We start from the raw sequence: 22,348 nt of genomic DNA on the forward strand, positions 1-22,348 counted from the left end.
TCTTGTTGTTTCTCTTTCATGTACTCACTGCTTTTTCCGCATTGACACAGAGCTGGCTCCTGTTCATTCCAGTTTCAGCTTGAGTGTGCCTCCCCCATGCTACCTGCCCTATCTGCTTGGGTACTCCTCCACCTCCTGCCACTTTTTATCATGTTACCCTAGTCTGTTTTCTGCATAGCATTTAACCCTAGTTTAAATGATCTTTAATACATTTTTGTCTCCCTCACTATAAGAAAGTTCATGAAAGAAGAAATTCTGTCTAGTTCAAAATTGTATCTTGGGCCTTGCACTGTGGCATGCATTAGGCATTCAGTAAATGTCTGTTGAATGAAGGAATGCAATGGGGTCTCCCTAACCCTGTCCCTCTCTACAGGCTGGCTGCACGCATCATGTGGCGGGTGGAGAGAGAGGGCACTGGGCTCACAGAAGGCTGCCTGGTCTCCGTGGACGACCTGCAGAACCATGTGGCAAGCTTTGGGGAGGAGGAGCAGAAGCAGCTGCGGGTGGACGTGGATACTTTCTTGCAGTACTGGCTGCCCCAGAGCCAGCAGTTCAGCATGCAATACATTTCGCACATCTTTGGCGTGGTATGATTTCTCATAAAGTGGGGTAGAGGGGGGGTGACAGCTGGGATTGTCCAATAAAGAAGTATTCAGATGCTGCCAGGCTCGAGTGGGGAGGAGGGGTCAAGAGCTACAGGGAGACAGAGCCCTAAAATGAACAACTGTCATCCAGTCCTCTGTCTTTCTGGTCTTGCTTACTATGAGGTCATTCCTGCTGTGTTTGAATTTGGCATCCCAACACAAACACTCCATTATCTCTGAATGGTAGATTTGGATGGTATTTTATCTTTTTACTAATCTTCCTGTATTTCCTCCTTTTCACATTGAAAACAAAGATCCCTTTTTGCCTATTAGTCACTTTGGAAAAAAAGATCCTTTCTTTTCCAAGATCTCATGGGCAAGATAATGGGGAGCCTGGAGTGGTGGATGTGGAAGCCAGATACAGGAGAATAAGGGCCTTTCGGAGGGTGCTGTCTTGGAGCAACAAAGCTAGGCCTCTTGTAGTCATGAAGAGTCCAAGAGGTGGGGAGGGGAGTCCTGAGGATCAGCAGGCCTTGGGCTGTGGGGGTAGATGTCTTTCACCTGGCAGGCCCAGCATCTTCTGTGGTGTTGGTGAACTGGCTGAAGGGGTGAGGGGTTATTGTAATAACAACAACAGCATGATCACAACCAACATCTCTCAAGTCCTTACCATGTCCCAGTACTTCTGTAATAGTTTTCCAGAGAAACAGAACTGCCTGTCTATCTATCTTTCTATCTATCTATCATTTATCCTCTATCTCTCTATCACCTATTGAGAGAGAAGGAGATTTATTTTAATTGAAAGTGTGGAGGCTTGTTAAGTTCAAAATCTGCTGATAAACCAGCAGGCAGGACACCCAAAAAAAGAGTTGTGGTTTGAGTTCAAAGGCTGACTGCTGGCAGAATTCCTTCTTGTCCAGGGGAAGTCAGTCTGTGTTCTAATAAGTTTGTGAACTGATTGTGTGAGGTCACCTAAATTGTGCAGGATAATTTTGTTACTCGAAACCTACCAACTTAAATACTAACATATCAAAAAAAATCTTCACAGAAACGTAGAAAAGAATGTTTGAACAAATATGTGGGCACCACAGCCCAGCCAAATTAACACATAAAATTAACCATCACAGCTTCCCGTGTATTACTTGATGCAATCTTTATAATATAAGGTGCAGTTTATGCTTTTAACATTCCTATTTTATAAAGAGAGAGCCTAGGCTCAGCCGTGTTATGTGACTTCCGGAGGCCACATAGTGAGCTGGTGTCCATGGAAGGGCTAGAAGCAGTCTGCCTGGTGCCAGAGTTGCTAATCTCAGTATTTAGGCTCTATAGGCTTGGGGTTAATGAGTGTCATAGATCAGCGGTCCCTAACCTGTTTGGCCCCATGGAAGATAGTAGGGGTTAGGGAGAACAGGATGTATAGTTCAGGCGGTAATGCAGGGAAGCTTCACTTGCTTGCCTGCCACTCACTTCCTGCTGTGTGGCCTGGTTCCTAACAGGCCACGGACAGGTACAGGTCCATGGCCCAGGGGTTATGAACCCCTGTCATAGACCGTTCTGGGTATCCCTAAGGTGGCATGGCTACTATAGCCATAGAATGGCATAATCACCAAAGTGCAGAGCTGAAAGGATCATAGAAATCAACTAGTCCAACCTACAGATGGGAAAACCAGGGGTCAGGGAAAAAATAAATTTGACTAAGGTAACACAGCTTGTTAGTGGTATTGACAGCCTTAACTTCACCTACTTGCTGAATGACCAATGAGACTGAGTGGAAAAAGTGACAGTCCTTCAGTATCTATAACAAAGAACCATGTGCTATACATATGAATATGCATATATAAATGTATATTATATATGTATATGTACATATATAATATATAATACTATATATTATATTTATTAAAATATAATATTTTATTGTATACTATGTATATAGTATACATTTATATTTTATTTATATATAAAGCAGACATTTCTGTGCAGTTGTTAATGTATTTTAGGTTATATTTATTCTTATGCATATTTTATACCCTGATAGTTGATATTTAGAATCTGTTTCTATGAAGAACCACTTATTTTTAAGGGAAAGGAAATAAATGGAGTGCCATATAATAACCAGCTTGATTTGCCTTGGATTCAGAGATAAACGTTGTACTCATCAGAGTTTCAAATTGTGAACTGGGAGTATAAAATACTCAGCAGACACAAATAATAAGAAATATATGTCAATTATATCTTATGAGCAGCTATAAGAGTTGAGGGGGGTAGACAAAGAAGAAAGCAGGGGCGACCAAACACACACGTGCATACCCAGTGAGGCAGAGCAGAGCGTGGAGAAAGAAACCAAGCAGACACTGGGGAAGACTCATGCTACCAAAAACTTTCAAGGTGGTGTTGTATTTTACCAAGCATGGGACTTGCCCGTGGTACTAATCTTGAGGGTCTTTTGGAATCACACAGAGAACAGAAGACTTTTGTGTCCAAACTCTCTAAGCATTTCCAGGAGCAGACCTGTTTTTTATTTTTTATTATTTTTTAAAAACTTTCAATAGCTAGGATGGTGTTCTCTCCCTAGTCTATGTCTGTTAGCTGACTCTTTTATCTTTTCCTCTGGGTAGATTAACTGCAATGGCTTCACACTCAGTGATCAGAGAGGCCTGCAGGCTGTCGGTGTGGGCATCTTCCCCAACCTGGGTCTGGTGAACCATGATTGTTGGCCCAACTGCACTGTCATATTTAACAATGGCAAGTGAGTATGTCTTTCACTGGGGCAGTGTGAGGGGGTGGGGAGGGCTGGTGGTGTTTCTTCCACTTGACTTAAGCCAAAGGTAGACGTTGAACCTGAACTAGCATGGATTTCAAATGGGAAGAAAATAGAAATTTTATTTTAGAATAATTGTGGCTAGGAGAAAGGTAATGAGGGGCATAGCAAATAGTTCCACATGGATAATTTCTGACTCTTTGTGTGTTTCTTGAAGTTACCTAGATATCACAGATAAACCTCTAACTGCTATTTTAAAACTTGATGTCTTGAATTACCTATCTAGAGGTCATTACAAAACATCACCCATGGAGAAAGTACTTGGTAGAAGTTTATATTAGTCAAGGTCCCAGAAGAAATCAGAAGGCACACTCAGAGTTTGCCTAAAGAGAATTTGATAAAAGGACAACTTATAGAAGTGTGGGTGTATTTAAGCAACTAAGAAAGAATGGTGAGGTGTTTAGGGTCTATAAACAGCATGAAATCATTATTACCTCTAGACCTGGAAGCATATGAAGTACTGTTGTAGTGGCTGGTGAGAGCCACAGCCATGGGAGAGGTCCCTTCTCCCCCGTCCCCCAACAGCTTGGCTGTGCCTGTAGAGAAATCAGCCACTACTGGAATCATGGGAGGCAAAGAGGGAGCCAGGAGACTGAACAACCTAACTCTCTCCTCCGATTGTCCAACACCAACCAGAAGTAAGTGGGCAAAGGAAAGTGGGTGGTGAAGTTCTCAGAGGTCAGTTAGCAATCCTCTGACCCCACATCCAAGAAGGCCCAGAGGGGAAGAAGGGTAAAGAATGGAGTTTGAGAGTGGGGCACAAATGGAGAAGAGTCAGCAAACAAGATGAACCCCAGTTGCCCTTGGCTCAGGCTGTGGAGACTTGGGGAAATGAGCCCTGAGCAATATTGCTTTTGGTCTTAGAGACAAGCTCTTATGACAGATGCAAGTGGACTCTGAGCCATCAACATTGAGCAGATTTCCCTGCTCCCCAAACTTCCTGGAAACCGAAGATGACTGTTTCTTGTTCTTAGTCAAGAACCAGGGCTAAGCCTCAATATAGCAGGGGATTTGATTTCCCTTTTCCTTCCTATTTCTGGAGGCAAGAACCCACATGACACCAGGCTTTTAAGCAACTAAGAAAGTCACTCAAGACAGGGAAGTTTCTTTCGGATCCAGATGATAATCTTTTCACAGCATTTGTGTTTCTTTTCCGAAGCCACTTGGGGTCACTGGCCTAAACTTCATGGAATCCTCCCCAGAGGGGCTGTTGTCCAACATGAGCCCGGTTGGCAGAGAGGATCAAATTCAGCCATATTTGGGGCTGGTATTTCTGGATACCCCTTCACTAAGCAATGATGACCCAGGGCTCTTCTTGTCACTACATGTAATAGCCACAGACACCTGGGGCCATTATTTTTTTCAGGCCATCTCCAGGATCTGCTCTGGTTTCTATGCACCCACTGATTTTGATTTTACCTGGGCTTCTTGGTTGTTGTGCAAGAGCAGATGACTTTTTATTCCCTGTCTAGCTGTCTGTCATAGTGGAAAGAACACTGGTCATGATGTTAGGGGCCATTTTAACTGCAACAATTTTTACCTACTACCTATGTGACTTAACCAGTCTCCATGTACAGTCCAAATTCTCTGTGAGGTTGACATCAAAAGAGGCAACACTTATTTTTCTAAGATACTTGTTAGTGAGATAATAATAGCTTTCCATACTTCTTTTTAGCACCCTATTTTAAAATGCGTTATCTCGTGAATCTTATTGCCAGGTTATAGATGAGAACACTGAGGCCTGGGGAATGGAAGTCATTTGTCCATGGCTGCATACTTTTGAACTCAGAACCTCTCATTCCAAATCCAGTGGACTTTCTACTATACCAGGCTACATCTTGTCCAGGAAGCCCAGCTGTAGGGGCTGGACTAAAGATTGTAGTTATGGCTAAAGCTTTGATTGCATAACCTGAAATACTGTGCATCCTTGCTAACTGTGCAGGATAAGTCAATTGTAATGATTTCTATTTGGGTGTCTGTTTTGTCTTTCAGTCATGAGGCAGTGAAATCCATGTTTCACACCCAGATGAGGTTGGTCAGTTCTTGCAAATTTCCCTGCTCCTCTGACCTACCTCCCTCACTTGCCTGGTTTGCTGGGGCCACCCCTTCTCGAGATTCCATGGCTGCTGCCTGCCTGTAATGTCCTTCTGCACCCCAGAGTCTTGTATTCTTTGCGTGCTGTATTCTTAAGCATTTAAATTAATCATTTGTTCTTCACCCACCCACGACCTGATGTGCCTTTTCAGTATTTTGCTTTCTTTCTTCCCCCTCTTTTACTCCTTCTCTTGTTCCTCCAACATCAAAGTGTGACAGTCCTTTTTGGTCCACATCATCTTAGCAAAAATCCACCTTGTCCCTCTAAACCCTGCTTACCATGAAATGAGGACTGCTGATGTTACTGACCTACTAAAGGACTACATGTTTGTTTATAACCCCCAACTCCTCACCAAGACTGGTTCCTGAAAATCACACCCATAACTGTGATATTTTGATAACTATTTATTCACAGTATTCTGTTTACTGCTTCTGGCCAGCTATGAGTTAGTGGTTTGGGTTAGATTTTATTTTTGACTTTTCTGAATCACAACCAAATGGCCCCAGATGGGTCTTTTATCTCAAGCTGGGCTCAAAAATATTGAAATGTTCTTTGTATTTACGACAGAATGCTGCATGAGAGTTTGGGCTTTGGAAGTGCAGGGGAGAGTGGTTCATGCATCTGAGCCCATGGTGGCATGCATTGCACGTGACTCTGAATGATTCACATCATCTTCTGGGCATTTTGTTGCACATCTGTAGAGCAAAGGTGAAAATGAGAGTGTCTCTAGGGACCTTCCCAGTCTCCACAAGAAATACTTAAGTTGATTGCCTACTTGTCACTCAATTGGCTGAACTATACAATTGCAAAACATTAGAGATGGAAGGGGTCTGGGTCCAGAATGGAGTGGTAGTCACTATTCATTCCCTGATCCCCAATTCCAAGTTACATAAATGGGGGATACATATATGCATTTTTTCACATTTAAGTGGCATTAAATTAATTTAGTTTTGAAAACTCTTTAATATTATTGAAATAAATTGAGACACTTGGAGACCGTATACAAACTGGCTTAACCATTATGGGAAGTAAAACTACTGGAAATCCTAACTTATTGGCCATTGAATCACTATTGCATGGAGATATGTTACTATGGTGAACTGCCTCTGTAAAAGGGGCTGGTGGGGTTACATGCTTATTTACCCTACCATGACCAAATGCCAAGGAGCCACACTCAACACTGGCTCAGACAGTGCTCATATAGAACTATTTAGGAGATTAGGAGAGTCCTGAAATCAAAGGCTTTGGTGCATCTCACTTCCCATGTATTGCAGACTCAGGAAGCAGACTGAAAACACTCAGGTGAGGCCAATATGATGTGGTGAGGTGTGAATGTCACTTGAGTTCTAATCTTGACTCTGTTGCCAAAGTGCTATTAGACCTTTGGGGAAGTTACTCCTCCTGTCTGGGCATCAGTACCCTCATCTGTGAAATGAGGAGGTTGATTCCCTGCGGCTAGAACATATTAGGATGTTAAGCAGAGCTGTGGAATCTCTGGGCCCTCCTCCCCCTCTTGCCTTTCTTCACTTCAGTAACAGCTGCTGCCAAAAACTGGGGTGGGGAAGAAAGGAAAGAAAGGACAATAGGTGAATGGGAACTTAGATTTTTCCAGGTGCCATATGAGTTGTTTTTTATATATGTTATCACATTTATTTGGTATATCAGTGGACTTCACTTTGGGAGAAGGCTTTTTAAGCTTACGTGGTCACCTCTAATGCCTGGACATGCATGTCATTGCCATTCAGTAGTAGCTTACTCAATTGTCACTTCAAAGCACATGGAAGGGGATGCCTTAAACTGAGACCTTTCTGTGGTGCTGAAATCTTGTCCTGCCTTTCACACAGTGTCTGGTAGCCTCTCTGAGAGGTAAAAGAAATGACTACGGACCTCCTTGCAGAAGCTCTGCCCGGTCTCTGAATCCTGCTGCTCACAATCTGGGCAATGGTTTTCCACTGGGTAGTGAGCTCTAGAATCCTGGGGAGATATAGGATCACAGCTTAGGGTCCAGCTTGCAGGACTCACCACTTGTTTTCTGCACTTTCTGGCCTTGTACTTGGCTGAGAGGCCCACAGGCTGATCTCTGCTTGTTTGGCTTACATGGATATCAGTTCTGCACTGGGCTTTTGTCTTCAGAACATTCTGCATCTATTACATGGCAAAGTGGGTTGTGCTGTAGGTCATTGGAGGGTCAGGCCTAGGCTGGAAGGGGATTGAAATGCCATCTACTCTTGCTAACCACCTTCGACTAAAAAGCCTTGTCCCTAATAAACACAAAGTGAATGATGCAGCGGACTACAGAACCAGGCTTTGTTTGCTATCAAGGATCTCCTGAATCAGTCTCCTTGTGTAATTTGGGCCTGAACCACTGGTTGAGGTAAAAAGGGGCTTATAGTTAGACATGGATTAGGCCAAGATTGTGGGTAACTGATTGTGTGTGTTTCCGAGGGAGCAGTTCCCAAACTAAGCAGAAATTACTATTGAGTCTTCTCTTGTTTGAGTTTTCACTTTATTACTGTTTCTCCCCTCCTTTGTTAACAATCAGTAGCTAAATGTACAGGGATAATTGTGGGCATGGAAGCTATGTACGGTTTTAAGACCAAGACCAGTTCTCTACTGGGAATCTATTTGAGTAGATTTCAGAGCAATTTATAGAATGGAGCAGATTTGATTGTCGTAATGAGTAGGGCAGAATTATCCAGAAAACTGTCCATTAGGTCACATCTCCTTTTTTGGGGGAAGAAATTCCAGTTTTCTTTCTTTCTTTTTAAAAAAGTGTTTTGTATTAAATTTATTGGCATGACATTGGTTTGCAAAACCATACAGGTTTCAAGTGTAGAACTCAAAAAATGTCACCTGCACACTGCATCCTGTGCTCATCGTCCCAAGCAGTCTTTCCTGCCCCATTCTCCCTACCTTTGCCCACCTCCACCTTTCCTCACTCCCCTTTTCCCTCTGGCTATCACCACACTGTTGTCTGTGTGTTACATACATATGTGTTTTGGTTAATCCCTTCACCTTCTTTTATCCAGAATGGTAATGGGAGTTTTCACAAGTGCTAGTGAAATTATTGTCTTTGAGACTTAACTTCTTGAAACTTGAAGAGCACAAATGCCACTAGGATAGCCCTGGATTTGACTTACCCTTTTCCTTTGCCCTGCTCCAGAATTGAGCTCCGGGCCCTGGGCAAGATCTCGGAAGGAGAAGAGCTGACTGTATCCTATATTGACTTTCTTAATGTCAGCGAAGAACGCAAGAAGCAGCTGAAGAAACAGTACTACTTTGACTGCACGTGTGAGCACTGCCAGAAAGGGCTGAAGGACGACTTCTTCCTGGGGGTGAAAGATGACCCAAAGGTACAAATGGCCCTACTATGGGGGTGTTTGTGGCCACCTACACAGGATCTGGGCACAGGTGGATTCTACAGCTAATTAATTCACCCCTGCTCAGTAGGCCAGCCTGTAACCCCTGGGAAGGCTGTATGGGGTGATGTACAGAGCACTGCAGATAGCTGATCACTAGTGTCCAGGCAGTACCACTTGCTAGGTGTTTGAGTTTGAGGACATTACTTTTCTCATCTGTAAAGTAGGAATGATGGCAACTACTACAGGGGCTGTTATGAGTACTAAACAAAATGATATAAGTAAAGGGTGTGGCACATAGAATAGACAGTAAATTTTAGTCCTCTCCTTGCTCCTTTGCAGTTTAATGATGAGAATTTCACACATTAAGATGGGCAAAGAGATTCATTGATTATCACAAAGGTATTCCTAGTTCCATGGAAATGGGCAAGATGGGATGATGCTTAGATTGGTTAATTTGCTTAAGTACTGAGTAGCTATTGCCTAACTGATGGTGAGACCACTGAGCAGTGGGAAGGCTTACTGAGCTGGGAGAAAGTGAAGCTGCCAGGTGTTGGAGGAGCTCATTAGAGCAATTTGCCCTTAATCACTTCCGGCAGTGTGATAAGCAAGAGGATGACCTGGGGCAGGTGGACTCCCCCTATTTCATTTGCCCCCATAGAAAGGTACACCTGTGGAGGGTCAGGTGGATCAGCACAGATGTGGGGCTTGTCTCACTGTTGAGGGACCCAGAACAAAAGGTTTCAGCAGTTTTATCGACCCTGAGGTGAGGGGTTGGGGGAGAGTCTTGGCGTGGGGGGAGGGCCAGGGGAGGAAAAGTACTGGGTGCTGAGTCAGAGTGGGGAAAAGTGTCTGTCTGAAAGTCTTCTCACCCCCTCCTACATGAGGAGGGCTCTGTAGAAGGGCCTGAAGAAGACCTCAGCCCAGGGCCTCAGGCAAAGAGACCTAGGAAGAAAGGTTCCTGGGCTGGGAATGCAAATATTCTAAGAGCATGAGCAGTCAAGGAGGCATGAGGGCTTGACTGCAACACCCTTCAGAGACTGTGCATCAAGTCTGGTGTGGGTCAGGTTGAGATTAGGGGGATAGATTCCCCCGCCCAAGCCTGCCAGAAGTGTAAAACAATAGAAAACAGAGGCAGAGAGAGGGAGGAGCCAGAGAAAGAGGGGGTGAGGCCACAGAGAAGGAGTCAGAAGAGAAGGTAGAGGGAAAGGGAGATATATTGATTTCCCAACCTTGAAAAAATTGCCGTGTTCCTATTGAGAACCACAGGCTATGGCTTGTGAGAGAGAAATAGAAAAACTTAAGGAGGTTAAGCAAGAGTCCAAAGCTACAACTGGGAGAATGTTACCAATTTTGGTTTTATTGTCTAAATATCTAGTTTTTCTTTTTATCTAGGTTTGCATATGCATAAGAAGTCAGGAACTATTTTGATGTCAATTGAAAGTTTAGGGATGAGTCACAATGACTGGTGTACTGAGGGAGGCTTATCAGGCTGGGGTGAAGAATTTAAGTAAAGAAAGGCAACTATGATGTCACCATAGATAAAACAGCTTGAAGGAACTATTAATAAGTTAGTCCAACTTATCATTTACAGATGAGGAAACTGAGGCCCAAAAGGAAGAGACATGCCTAAGCAATCTATTGATTCAATGCAATTTTTATCAAAATACCAATGGCATATTTCATAGAACTAGAACAAATGATCCTAAAATTTATATGGAACTCCAGAAGACCCCAAACAGCCACAGCAATCTTAAGGGAAAAAAAAGTTGAAGGTACCACACTACCTGATGTCTTTCATGAACTCCAATGGCAAACTGGAATATAAATACAAGGCCATAGTATTCAAAACAGCATGGTGCTGGCATAAAAATAGACATAGAGATCAGTGTTCTCTTCAATAGCCAAGATATGGAAGCAATTCAAGTGCCCATCAATAGACAAGTGGAGAGAAAAGAATTGGTACCTATATATAATAGAATATTACTCAGTCATAAAAAGAATGAAATATTATCATTTGAGTCAGCATAGATGGATCTAGAGCAGTGGTTCTCAACCTTCCTAATGCCGTGACCCTTTAATACAATTCCTCATGTTGTGGTGACCCCCAACCATAAAATTATTTCTTTTGCTACTTTGTAACTGTAATTTTGCCACTGTTATGAATCGTAATGTAAATACCTGATATGCAGGATGTATTTTCATTGTTACAAATTGAACATAATTAAAGCATAGTGATTAATTACAAAAACAATATGTAATTATATATGTGTTGCCCGATGGTCTTAGGTGACCCCTGTGAAAGGGTCGTTCGACCCCCAAAGGGGTTGCAACCCACAGGTTGAGAACCACTGATCTAAAGGGTGTCATACTAAGTGAAATAAGTCAGAAAAAGACAAATACCAGATGCTCTCACTTATATGTGGAATCTGATCAACAAAATAATTTAACAAACAAAATAGAAACAGAAGAATAGATACACAAAACAGACTCACAGTTGTCAGAGGGCAGGGGGTTCAGGGGCTGGGTGAATAGTGGTGAAGGGATTAAGCAAAAAATATATATATATATATATATATATATGACACATAGACACAGACAACAGTATGGTGATAGCCAGAGAAAAAGGGGAATAGGGGAGGTGGAGGTGGACAGAGAAGGGATAAATGGGGAAAGAGACTGGACTTTGGGTGGTGAGTGCATAATGCAGTGTGCAGATGATGTTTTATTGAGTTGTACATTTGAAATATGTATGGTTTTATTAACCAATGTCACCCCAATAAATTCCATAATTAGGAAGCCTTTGTTCTAGTTCTATCTATGACCCTGAATGTAAATTGTTATTGAAAAATAAAATTTAAAAAACCCAGAATATTTGATGCTATTGGCATATACATACACAATATGTGTATACATACAGGACTGCAATTCAGCCAAACACACTGAGAAGGCCATATACGGATACTCACTATGAATGGTTAGCATCTGTTCTGATTTGTCAGTGCCTTTACTATACCAGTTGTTAAGTATTTTAAAATATTATATATTTATATATTTATCATATATATGTGTGTGTGTATATATACATACATATATATATATATATGTGTGTGTGTGTGTGTGTGTGTGTGTGTGTGTGTGTGTGGTAAAATGTTCCTCAAAATGCTGTGTCCATCTTTGGGATTGATTTAGGGGATTTCTACTTTTTTCTCCATACTTTTTTCATATATTTTAATTTACAGTCAGAATAAATGATAAACTTATTTTCATTTTGGAAAAAATGTCATCACATTTGCTTAAGCAAAAAAAAAAAAAAAATCAGAAAAGAACTTTTAATATGGACCAGCACAGCAAATACACTTTTCCTTTGGACTATGGCACATTTTCTTTGAAATTATGGTGCTCTCATGGACTTCTTATATGGTAGCTCCTTGCCTCAAATATCAAAACCACATTTTAAAAACAATATCACTAGATTTCTCAGGCAAGTGCAGTAAGCCTAATGAGTCTAGATTTCACAGACAGCTGACATAATACGCTTTTGGTGAAGATGAGGGAATACACCCTGTATGCTAAGACACTTGGAAGGGTTTGGATACCCATAGCCTCAAGAGCTGTCTTTCATGAACTCCAATAGCAAACTGGAATATAAGTTTTTACTCAGGTCCTTAGCCTCTGTCCTCAGCCCTGTGCTAGCCAGGATTTAAATCAATGACTTGGGCAAAGACAAAAAAGCAAGGGCATACTTGTAGTATCAATGTGTATGGTGGACTTGAAGTACAGAGGGAAAATGGAAAATATTTTGGATGACAGAATGAGAATCTAAAATGCCAGAGAAAATACAAGGACCAATGTCAGATTCTGTACAGGGTCCAAAAGCCCAGGCATGAGTACAGGGTAAGGGTAATTGGTCAGCAGTAAGGTTCTGGGGTTTGGTCCATGGCAACCACAAGATGAGCCAGAAGTGTGATGAGGGAGCTGGAAAAGCTGTAGGAATTTTGCACAGCATTTATAGAAATGAAGCATTCAGAATGAAGAAGGCATTAATTTTGTACCATATTGAACATCAAAGATGGCAACTATGCAGAGATGTAATTCAGTGTCCCTCCCTTTCACAGCCCTCTCAGGATGTGGTAAAGGAAATGATTCAATGCTCCAAGGATACACTAGAAAAAATTGACAAGGCTCGCTCTGAGGGCTTGTACCATGAGGTGAGAATTCATTTTTATGGTGGATAGGGGTGGAGAAGAGGGAAGAAAGTTTCTCCAGTCAGGGAGGGAAATGGGGTGGGGTGAAGATGGAGAGGCTACCAAGCAGGTCATTTTTCTGGAAGATGCCCCTTTGTTGAGAGCAAGACTTCTCTTGCCCTTAAGCTTTAGCACTTCTTAGGGGTGTGTTCTCAGTGACTATTCAACCCACTGAAACTGGGTCTGAGAAGAACACAGGAAGCCTGACAAATGTCCCTGTGGATTTGTGATATCTCAAGTTGGCATCAGAAATGAAGAAATGGAGATGGCAGTGGGTTGCTTATTTTCCTATAATTAAATGCATGTCCTGGCTACAGTTTCCAGTCTCTACTAACTGAGCATTCAACTCCGGCTTTCAGGCACCAGAAGTTCTCAGCTGGCTGTATACTGGAGTTATTGAAAAATCCTGCTGCTCAGCTCCTAACCCAGGACAATTTTACCAGGATCTCTTGGGGGTGGGACCTGGACATCAGAATTTTTAAAGTTGGCAAGTGATTTCAATGTGCATCCAAAGTTGAGACCCACATCCAAGCACCGACCTGTAGACCACTTGCACTGAATTTATCTAGGCAGCTTTTTGGAACTATTGATTCCTGTGTCTCATCCCCTAAGATGTGATTTATCCAATCTGCAACAGAACACGGGGCCCATAAATTCATATTTTTTCCAAGTTCCTTAAACAACTCATGAAAATGAAGTGGGGTCTTCATTTTTATCGTTTACTCACTCATTCTTTGCACATTTTTGAGCTCTTACTGAGATCGACACAAGACATGATCCTTGACTCTCAGGAGTTCTTTCAGGTGGGAGACAGTCACATGAACAAAATGTTATTGGACAATATGGAAAATCTATGTCAGAGGCACGAGATAGGAGCTGGAGTGATTGAGAGGGCTCTACTCATTTCATTCCTCTGGCTTCTCCTCTCCTCTTCACTTCTCCTTTTCTCCATTCAAAATCACCAGGGGCAGATGTAGGGCTGAACATTGCCTCATGGTTTAGGTTTAAGAATTGTCTTTAGGATGGGTTGATTGCCAGCCTATATTTGCCACACCTCCAACCAGTTGCCTCATGGGCCTTTGGTCTTAGAGCAAAATTGGTTTTCACTCATTTAAAATAGAAAGAATTCTGTGGCATTTTCCCCATGACAGTGCCAAGAGAAAAAGAAGAGAACCATGAACAGCTAAAATCTAAGGAGCATCTGACTTAGTAGTGCAACCTAAGCCTGTGTCTACACATGAATCAGACAGAAAAGCCTCACTCCAGGCTAATCAGGGTCAACCCCATGTTATTTCTCACAAGGACCAATGTGGTGTTCTCCTGATGGCTCTGCTAGCTTCCCAGGAGCCTCCCTCTCTGTCAGTCCATCTTGTATACTTCAAGCAGGGCCAGCCTGATTGTCCAACCTCACTGTGCCTAAGTATCCTGGGGCTTATACAAACTATAGAGACCAAGATCCCTTCCCCCAGATGTTGTATTTGGTTTCAATTGATCTGAGGGTAAGACCAAGACACAGGTGTTTTTAGAGAGGTCTCCAGGTGATTCCAGAGCATAGCCAGGGTAGAGAATCATAGGGAAGGCGGTTAAGATAAAGCTTGATTGCTTGGTTTGCTCCATTGTGTACAACCTGTGTGACTTCAGCAAAGCACTTACCCTCTCTGTGCTTCAGTTTCTCATCTGGTAAAATGGGAATATTAGTGGTACGTATCTCATTGCATTATTGTGAGAGTAAAAAATATCTATCTAAAATGATGTAAAGATAGATTTGTATCTTTCATAACTCCCTGCCACCAACTGTTTATATATGAAAACTTCTCATTTTGCCATTCAGTTGTAACTCCAGTTACCCTTTCCATCCCAACATCTTACTCAAGTAACAAACTATTGTTTTTCCACTTCCATCAGCAATTTCCTCAACTTTCAAAGAAGGAGTGTCCAATGTCATTGTGAAGCCCCCATAAGTAAATTAAGCATGTGCTACATATGGTGCATTGGTGATGGATAGGGCCTGTGTCTCTTCTAGGTTGTGAAATTATGCCGGGAGTGCTTGCAGAAGCAGGAGCCAGTGTTTTCTGATACCAATATCTACATGCTGAGGATGCTGAGCATTGTTTCAGAGGTCCTCTCCTACCTTCAGGCATTTGAGGAGGCCTCACACTACGCCAGCAGGATGGTGGATGGCTATATGTAGGTGACGATCCTGGGTCTCACATAGTCTCCTGGAAATGTGTCTAAACCAAGCAGGACACATAGATGGCACATATGTTGCTACCTCTCCCTCCTGTACCCACAGCAGGCACCAGTAATTGGGACTCTATAACGGCGGAGCCTTTTTTTCTTTTTGATAACGGTACTTCTAGTGGTAATGTCCAAATAATCAGAGTTGGTACCTGAGATGAAACCTACTTGTCATCCCTGATCATTCCCAAGTCCTCCAGCTCATCTATCAATATTACCTGATGGTGTCTTCTGCTTTTGATTTCCTTAAGGCTACTTACAGCTTAGAAAGGTTTTTCTCTCTCAAAATCAACACAGAAAATCCTGTGAGCTTTCTTTTATTAAAAAAAAAAAAAAGAGAGAGCGGTGTCAGCCATTCTTATAAATTGTAACATATAATGTCCCTGCCTTCACTCTGCCTATGTTCTCTCTGTCCACATGGGCATGGGAATTTGTATTTCAGGACAAATGAGTGTGTTGGCACAAGAAGGTTCATTTTGGGGGCAGGATGTTTCTCATAAATAAAATGTGGGAAAATTATATAGTATGTTAAAAGGAAGCTTGTTAAGAAGGTGCCAAGGAGGGAAAAATACAATTCTGTCCCAAGATGGGCATTTGAGTCACACTTTTTTTCCTTTGAACTTCCTACTGCTTTCCAGGGTATACCTGAGAGTTCCAGCAGTAAAGTTCAGAGTTTAATCCCAATTCCTTTCCTCCATAAGGATGTGGCTCAGTGGCTCAGGTCAGAGTCTCAGCTCTTATAGCTTTGCTGTGTGGGGTTCTTGGCAATTCACCCACATCTCTGTGCCTCAGTCCCCTCCCAAAGGGCTGCAGATGCTTCATGGCACTGGTGGGAAAGCAGATGGACTTCAATGAGAGTATTTTATATGTTGTCAAATACTTTGCAGATGTAAGAACAGTTGGGATTATGTGTTATGATTATTTCATATGTCCCTATAGGAAGCTATACCACCCCAACAATGCCCAACTGGGCATGGCTGTGATGCGAGCGGGGCTGACCAACTGGCATGCTGGTAACATTGAGGTGGGGCACGGTATGATCTGCAAAGCCTATGCCATTCTCCTGGTGACACACGGACCCACCCACCCAATTACCAAGGACTTAGAGGCAAGTAGTATCTTGGCACTGGGACCCCCTGCCTGCACTAAGCTCTCTGAGGATGACAGCTGAGTCCTGGAATCTGCTTTTGGAAAGTCCCTGGATTGCTGGCTAGATATGAAGGGAACTCAGAAAGGCTTTAGCCCACCCCACGTGTTTTACATATGAGGAAACTGAGGCCCAGAGAAGAGGAGTAATCTGTCCATAGTCATTTAGCTAGTGGATGACAAAGGTAAGACTTGAACACTGAGATGCTCCAAGCCTGGACTGAGAAAACCTGAACAATGGTGTGTGTGTGTGTGTGTGTGTGTGTGTGTGTGTGTTTGTGTGTGCATGTGAGCATGTGTGTGTGCATGTGCAGCCACACACATTAGAAAATGTGCTACACAGAGTAGACTTGGGGCGCACAGATTACTAAGATTGAGTTCAGCTTCACCACTGTCTAGTGATAACTGCAAACATTGTATGGGCCTCAGTCTTCTCATTAGTAAAATGGAGAAAAAGGATAGGGTTGTAACTAGGGTTCAATGAGTTAATGTGTGAACTCTTAGAACTGTGCCTGGCAAATGACATGCTCTCAATTGCTGCTGGTTTCCTTTGTGCTTTGAAGGGCTGGTTTATTTGAGAGTGACAGAGTTCAAAGAGCTGTCCTCAGATAGTGTAGTGTAGGAAAAGGTGACAGACTCTAGTGTCATAAAATGTATGAGAAGACAAACTTTATGTCCAGTGTATTAAGCTTGCCAAAGGCAGAGTTTTTGTAAGTCTTACTGCTATATGCTCAGCCCCTCAGTGATGCCTGGCCCTTGGTAAGTATTTCTTGAATAGAACATATGGGAAAGTAAGGGCTTTTGTGTGTGTGTGTTACATACTGTAATTTTCCTGCCTATTGGAAAGTATGAAGGAATCTTATGAGGAAACCGAGGACTGAAAAGATTCAATCACTTGCATAAGGTCCCACAACCTTAGGTGGAACCCAAATGCAGGAGCCCCACTTGATGGTTCCTGAGAACACACACTCTCCCCTGGGAACAATCCCTCAGCTACTCTCTCAGGGATCTGAGTCCTCACTCTAACAAACTGAGCCTGTGCCAGGACAATAGGCCCCTAGTGGATGGATGTATCCTCTGACAGGGCACAGTGGAATCTTGGTGACTGGTTATCATTGTCTGCCCTTTCCAAAAGGGCTAAAGTAGGTCAGAGACCAACATGTCCTGGGGACTTGTCATCACTGTTCATGGTGTATCTGTGTCCCATAGGCCATGCGGGTGCAGACGGAGATGGAGCTGCGCCTGTTCCACCAGAATGAGTTCATGTACCACAAGATGCGTGAGGCTGCCCTGAATAACCAGCCCATGCAGGTCATGGCTGAGCCCAGCAGTGAGCCAGCACCATCGCTGTTCCATAAGAAGCTATGAGGACCTGCCTGGTGGAGGGGGCCACCATGGCTGGGGAACTGGGGAGACATTTTGGAGGTAGTGGGTTTCTGGGGAGATCCTTGATGGGGATGTCAGAGTAATGCTCAACCTTGTTGCTATGGGGATGCATTGCACTGTGTTCCCCAGTGTCATTTTGGTTCAGTCCAACTCAGTTTAGTTCAATTCAACTAATTCTATAACCCAACTCATCCTACAAATATTTATTGGATAGTGGGCCTGAGAGATAAAGAAGCTCCAAAAGTAGCTGGGGAGGCAAGTGTGAACAAACTCTGAAAGCACTGTGTAATAATGAATGCAGTGGTAAATGATATGGGGGTGTGCTGCAGTAGAGGGCGTGTCTGGTGTGTATGTGTGTAAATGCAGTGTGGCATGTCATGGAGGGGATGACATCTGAGCTGAGGTGGGCAGGTGCTTGGAGTCTCAGGTGACTGCTCATCCATGTGTGCAGGTGTCTCTGGGGCTGCTGGTCTCACCCATGGTCTGGAATGTCCAGGCAGACTAGGATGGGTGATGTCCTGTTTCTTTAAGTACATGTAGAGTTATGAAGAAGTGGCTGTGTTGGGCCATTTAGGTTCTACTCAGAGATCTGAAACCTCTTCAGAATGATGCATATTCAGGAAGAGGTGAGGGCTTTACCCAAATCACTTGAGGCCTCTGTTTTCTGAGTTCCAAGTATTCTGAAACATTATATAAAACACAGAGAAGGAATATATTCTTTCCCCAACCTCACCGACAAGCCTTTTGATTCCTTGCAACGTGGGTGCTACCTGGACAACATCTGAGATTTTTATGGCCATTGGCCTGGCAGGATTGAAGAAGTCTTTTCAGGGTGAAGCTGAAGGAGAAACTTGGAAACACATGTATCTGATGATCACAGGTCCAGCAGAATTGGCCTTTGTGGGTTTTATTTGATTAAATCTTTACCAGCTTAGACTTTATCACTGCCCCTCCCTGCCCCAGTAAATCTCTATGCTTAGTAATGAATACTCTAATTATGGCTTGCCTTGCTTAATTTATTTCGCTCTCCATTTGCTGGGACCCCTGCTCTTCTCACAAGATGAGATAACTAATCTGGACTCTGTGTACCTGTGGTAGGATCTCTTTGGGGGTGTGATAAACTTGCTTTCATTTGTCTGGGAGGCTGCTTCATTTCCACTCAAGAATGAGGGTCTCAGGAATCAATCAAACTAGTTGTCCTGTTATTTTCTGGATCCCAAACCTGTCACCAATGTTTTAGGGGATCCTGGAGCAGAGCCCTCCATTTGGGGCTATCACCAAGTCTCCTCCACCACCTGGGGCCACCTTTGACCCCAGAACTCTAGCTAACAAGTGATTCCTCTAGGTCCAATATTTGTCATCTCTGCCTGAAGTGTTAGTTTCTCCATTCTCATCCTTTCATCTACCCCTGTCCAAATGGCTCTGCAAGTGTGCCGAAGACTTTCTCTAAAAAACTGCAAATGTATCACCTCTTTGCAGAGTACTTGTATTGGCATTTCCTCTTGTTTGAGGATACCCATTCTCTGGAAGCTTTCACCGGAAGTTGACAGTTGTGCCAAGCCCCACACTCCAGGCCCAGAGATGGCACCAGCATTCCCCAGGACAAAACTGGCACAGTCAGATGATCAGACTTCTACTCTCACGTAAAACCCCCTGCCAAGCCTTTCCTCCTTTGTCACTGTTGTCTGTTCATTCTCCACATCATGGTCCCAGTTTTCATATCTTCCTCAAACTTAGTGTCTTCTGTGTCCAATCACAAAGCATTTAACCCTCTTGCTTCGCAGATTTTTAAATTTACTCAATTCCATTTTTTCACTTAATACTCTCTTCTGATCACACCCTGGACACTGTCATCACCCATAATTTCTCCATTTTTAATGACTAACATTCTGGTATCACTTCCTACCTTTTCTCCTCTTCCTGTCTCTTTTCTGCACCCCGGGTCACTCAATGATATCATGTGTTTCACCCTCCTTCTGTCTTCACTTCCTTCCAGATCAGCTATTTCTCTAGCCCTCCTTCCTTTTTGCACATTCTCCCTTCCTACCTGACAGAGTCCCAACACTGGATTAATTCAACTGTATTGTTTTCCATCACCTGCATCTAGAGATGCTGAGCACAGCCAAGAGAAAGAGCATAGCCTTTCTGAGCACAGGTGCCTCTGTGGACTCCTCCCCAACCTCAGCTTTCCTTTAGGTGCAGCCCACAAGTGCTCCATGTGTGGCTCATTGACTCTTTCCCTTTTGTCAAAAAACTATTTCAGGCCTTGATTCCTGCTCTCAAACCCTCTGCTTTCAGCTTCTCACCTTCTGCTTCATGTAGAAAATGGAGGCCAGAACACGGGATTCCCTCAACTTCCTCTCCCTACATTCACACATATCATGTCTGCACCCCCCCTTTCTTCTCCCAGCTGGGGAACAGGAGCCTCTCCCCTTCACCACCTGTGCTCTGGACTCCTTCTTCCTCTATGTCCTCGGGGCCTTGCTTCACCTATTACTCTTTCTCCATCCTGGGTCCTTGACATTTCTCTGTCCCCTGGCTTCTTCAATGCAGTCAATAAACATGCTGGGGATAATCTATGGTCACAATCTTCACAGTTGAGTTTTATTTTAAAGGATTTGTCTCTCCTAGTTATCATCTTCTTTTCTTCACTTTTCATTTCGTCCTGAGACCACTGCAGGCTGGCTTCCTGAATGCCTCTAAAAAAGATTTTACCAAGGTCAGCTCTAGTGGGTACTTTCTAGTCCTTATGTTCTTTGGCATCTCTGCATCAGCTGACACTCCCAGCACTTGATTTCTGTGACACCACTTCCTTGTGCTGATCCTCTGATGTGGTTTCTCAGTCTTCTTCTCTTTCCCTGTTTCTCTGTAGGCCCTGATATGTTGGTATTTCCTGTAGTTGGTTTTGTTTATTCTGGTCACTCTTAGTTTATTTTCATTTCAGTCTACATACACTCTCTGCATGAGCTCTGTAGGCCCTTGGTTTGTTCACCACCTTGAGTCTGATATTCTTAAATCCATATTTCCCAACCTTGTCCTTGAGCTCCAGCCCCCTACACTCCCTTGAACATTTTGCAGACACATCCAACTCAACACATCCAAAATAAAACTTTTTCTTTCCCTTCTCCTTTCCCCAGTTGTCCCTTCTCAGCACACCACTTGAGAACACGTGACTTCTCCTGCTTTGGCTACATCCTAGACTCCAGTCAAACTTACTCACTCACAGGTCGCTGAGTGACCCATGTTCTCAGTGCCTCTCTTTGAGTTTTCTATTTAAAACACCTAAAACCTGACAACTTTTATTCACCTTTCATCATTCAGTTTGGAAATCACCTCATCTGTGAAGCCTTCCCTGAATGCCTTTGATTCAGCTGGCTGCCTGTTTGAGTCTCCCGTATTACCCTTGAATCCCCATCATAATTCCCTCCTCATGGCATTATAATTGGCTTTTTACTTGTCTGTTGCCTCTGTCAGATTGTGAGCTCCTGGAGGACAGGAGCTGTGTCCCTTTATTCATCTTTCTATCCCCAGAACCTAGCACAGATCCTGAAACATAGTAGGTGCTCAGTGAATGCGTGTTGAATGAATGAATGAATAAATAACTGAATAAATTTGCTTATCTCAGAGCAGAGAAGACATGAACTTTGGATTTTGAGTTTTTATGTTACAGCCCTCAATAAAGGCCATTAAATCCACTGTTTCCAAGTGAATGTGTGGCTTCTTCCTTTCTGACAATCTATTCAGAGAAACATTGTTAGAACTTTCTGTTGTCCAATACAGTAGCTACTAGCAGTACATGACTAATGAGCAGCTGAAAAGTGTCTGGTATGAGTGAGGAAGTATATTTTTAATTTTATTTATTTTTAATTAAAATAGCCAATGTGGCCAGTGGCTTCTGTATTAGACAGTGCAGTTTTAGAGAAGACTTTATTGTAGTTTTTAAGATTATGGGCACTGAGACAAATTGAGTTTATATCACAAGCTATTAGCTTGGACTGGTTATTTCACCCATACCTCAGTTTCCTCATTTCTACAGACCACAGAGAGTTGCTATGAGAATTAAATGTTTTAGTGTAATGCCCTTAAAACAGTGGCTTGTCCATTTTGAATGCTCCATGAGCATTCCAACAATGCTACTGTTGGGGTGTCCCTTCTCCTAATCAGAAAGTGAAGGTAAAGAGTAGAGGTAAGCAGTAATATGCTGGAACCAGCTCTTTCCAGCTTGTGAGAGCTGACCATGGACATCTCTTTCCAACTCTGTGTTCATCAACATCACATTGATACCTTGACATTGGCCATAGTGGGTATATTTACACCATGGTAATGGCTTGACTTAGAAGAATACATTTACTGGTATTGTTGTCAATCTGTGAAAACTGGGTTTGCTACATGGAAGTAGCAGAACAGATAGTTAAAGACCATTAAAGAAATCTTTACTTAAACTGGGGTGACATCTTCATTCTGAAACCTCT

At 43.0% G+C, this 22,348-nt stretch overlaps 1 protein-coding gene and 1 long non-coding RNA gene across 3 annotated transcripts in view; one reads left to right on the top strand and one right to left on the bottom strand.

Moving 5' to 3' along the window:
* Window positions 1-21,576, top strand: part of SMYD1 (SET and MYND domain containing 1) — a 43,869-nt gene extending 22,293 nt beyond the window's left edge. Inside the window, exons 3-10 of one of the 2 annotated variants that reach the window (XM_090281698.1) lie at window positions 374-587; window positions 3,203-3,333; window positions 5,398-5,436; window positions 8,664-8,853; window positions 12,978-13,070; window positions 15,130-15,293; window positions 16,284-16,452; window positions 17,700-21,576. In XM_090281698.1, coding sequence (XP_090137824.1) covers window positions 374-587; window positions 3,203-3,333; window positions 5,398-5,436; window positions 8,664-8,853; window positions 12,978-13,070; window positions 15,130-15,293; window positions 16,284-16,452; window positions 17,700-17,858 — 1,159 coding nt within the window. In that variant the 3' untranslated portion in view covers window positions 17,859-21,576. The remainder of the gene's footprint in view (window positions 1-373; window positions 588-3,202; window positions 3,334-5,397; window positions 5,437-8,663; window positions 8,854-12,977; window positions 13,071-15,129; window positions 15,294-16,283; window positions 16,453-17,699) is intronic. The other variant, XM_090281699.1, reaches the window with a different exon arrangement.
* LOC150006407 (uncharacterized) lies at window positions 5,890-8,828 on the bottom strand. The gene is made up of 2 exons (XR_016511938.1): window positions 8,641-8,828; window positions 5,890-6,195 (listed from the first exon to the last, which is right to left on the bottom strand). It is a non-coding gene; the product is annotated as an uncharacterized LOC150006407 (long non-coding RNA).
* Window positions 21,577-22,348: the final 772 nt, after the last annotated feature.

The sequence above is a fragment of the Furipterus horrens genome, unplaced genomic scaffold, assembly GCF_987537825.1.
Source record: "Furipterus horrens unplaced genomic scaffold, mFurHor1.1.pri manual_scaffold_6, whole genome shotgun sequence".
Lineage (NCBI taxonomy): Eukaryota > Metazoa > Chordata > Mammalia > Chiroptera > Furipteridae > Furipterus > Furipterus horrens.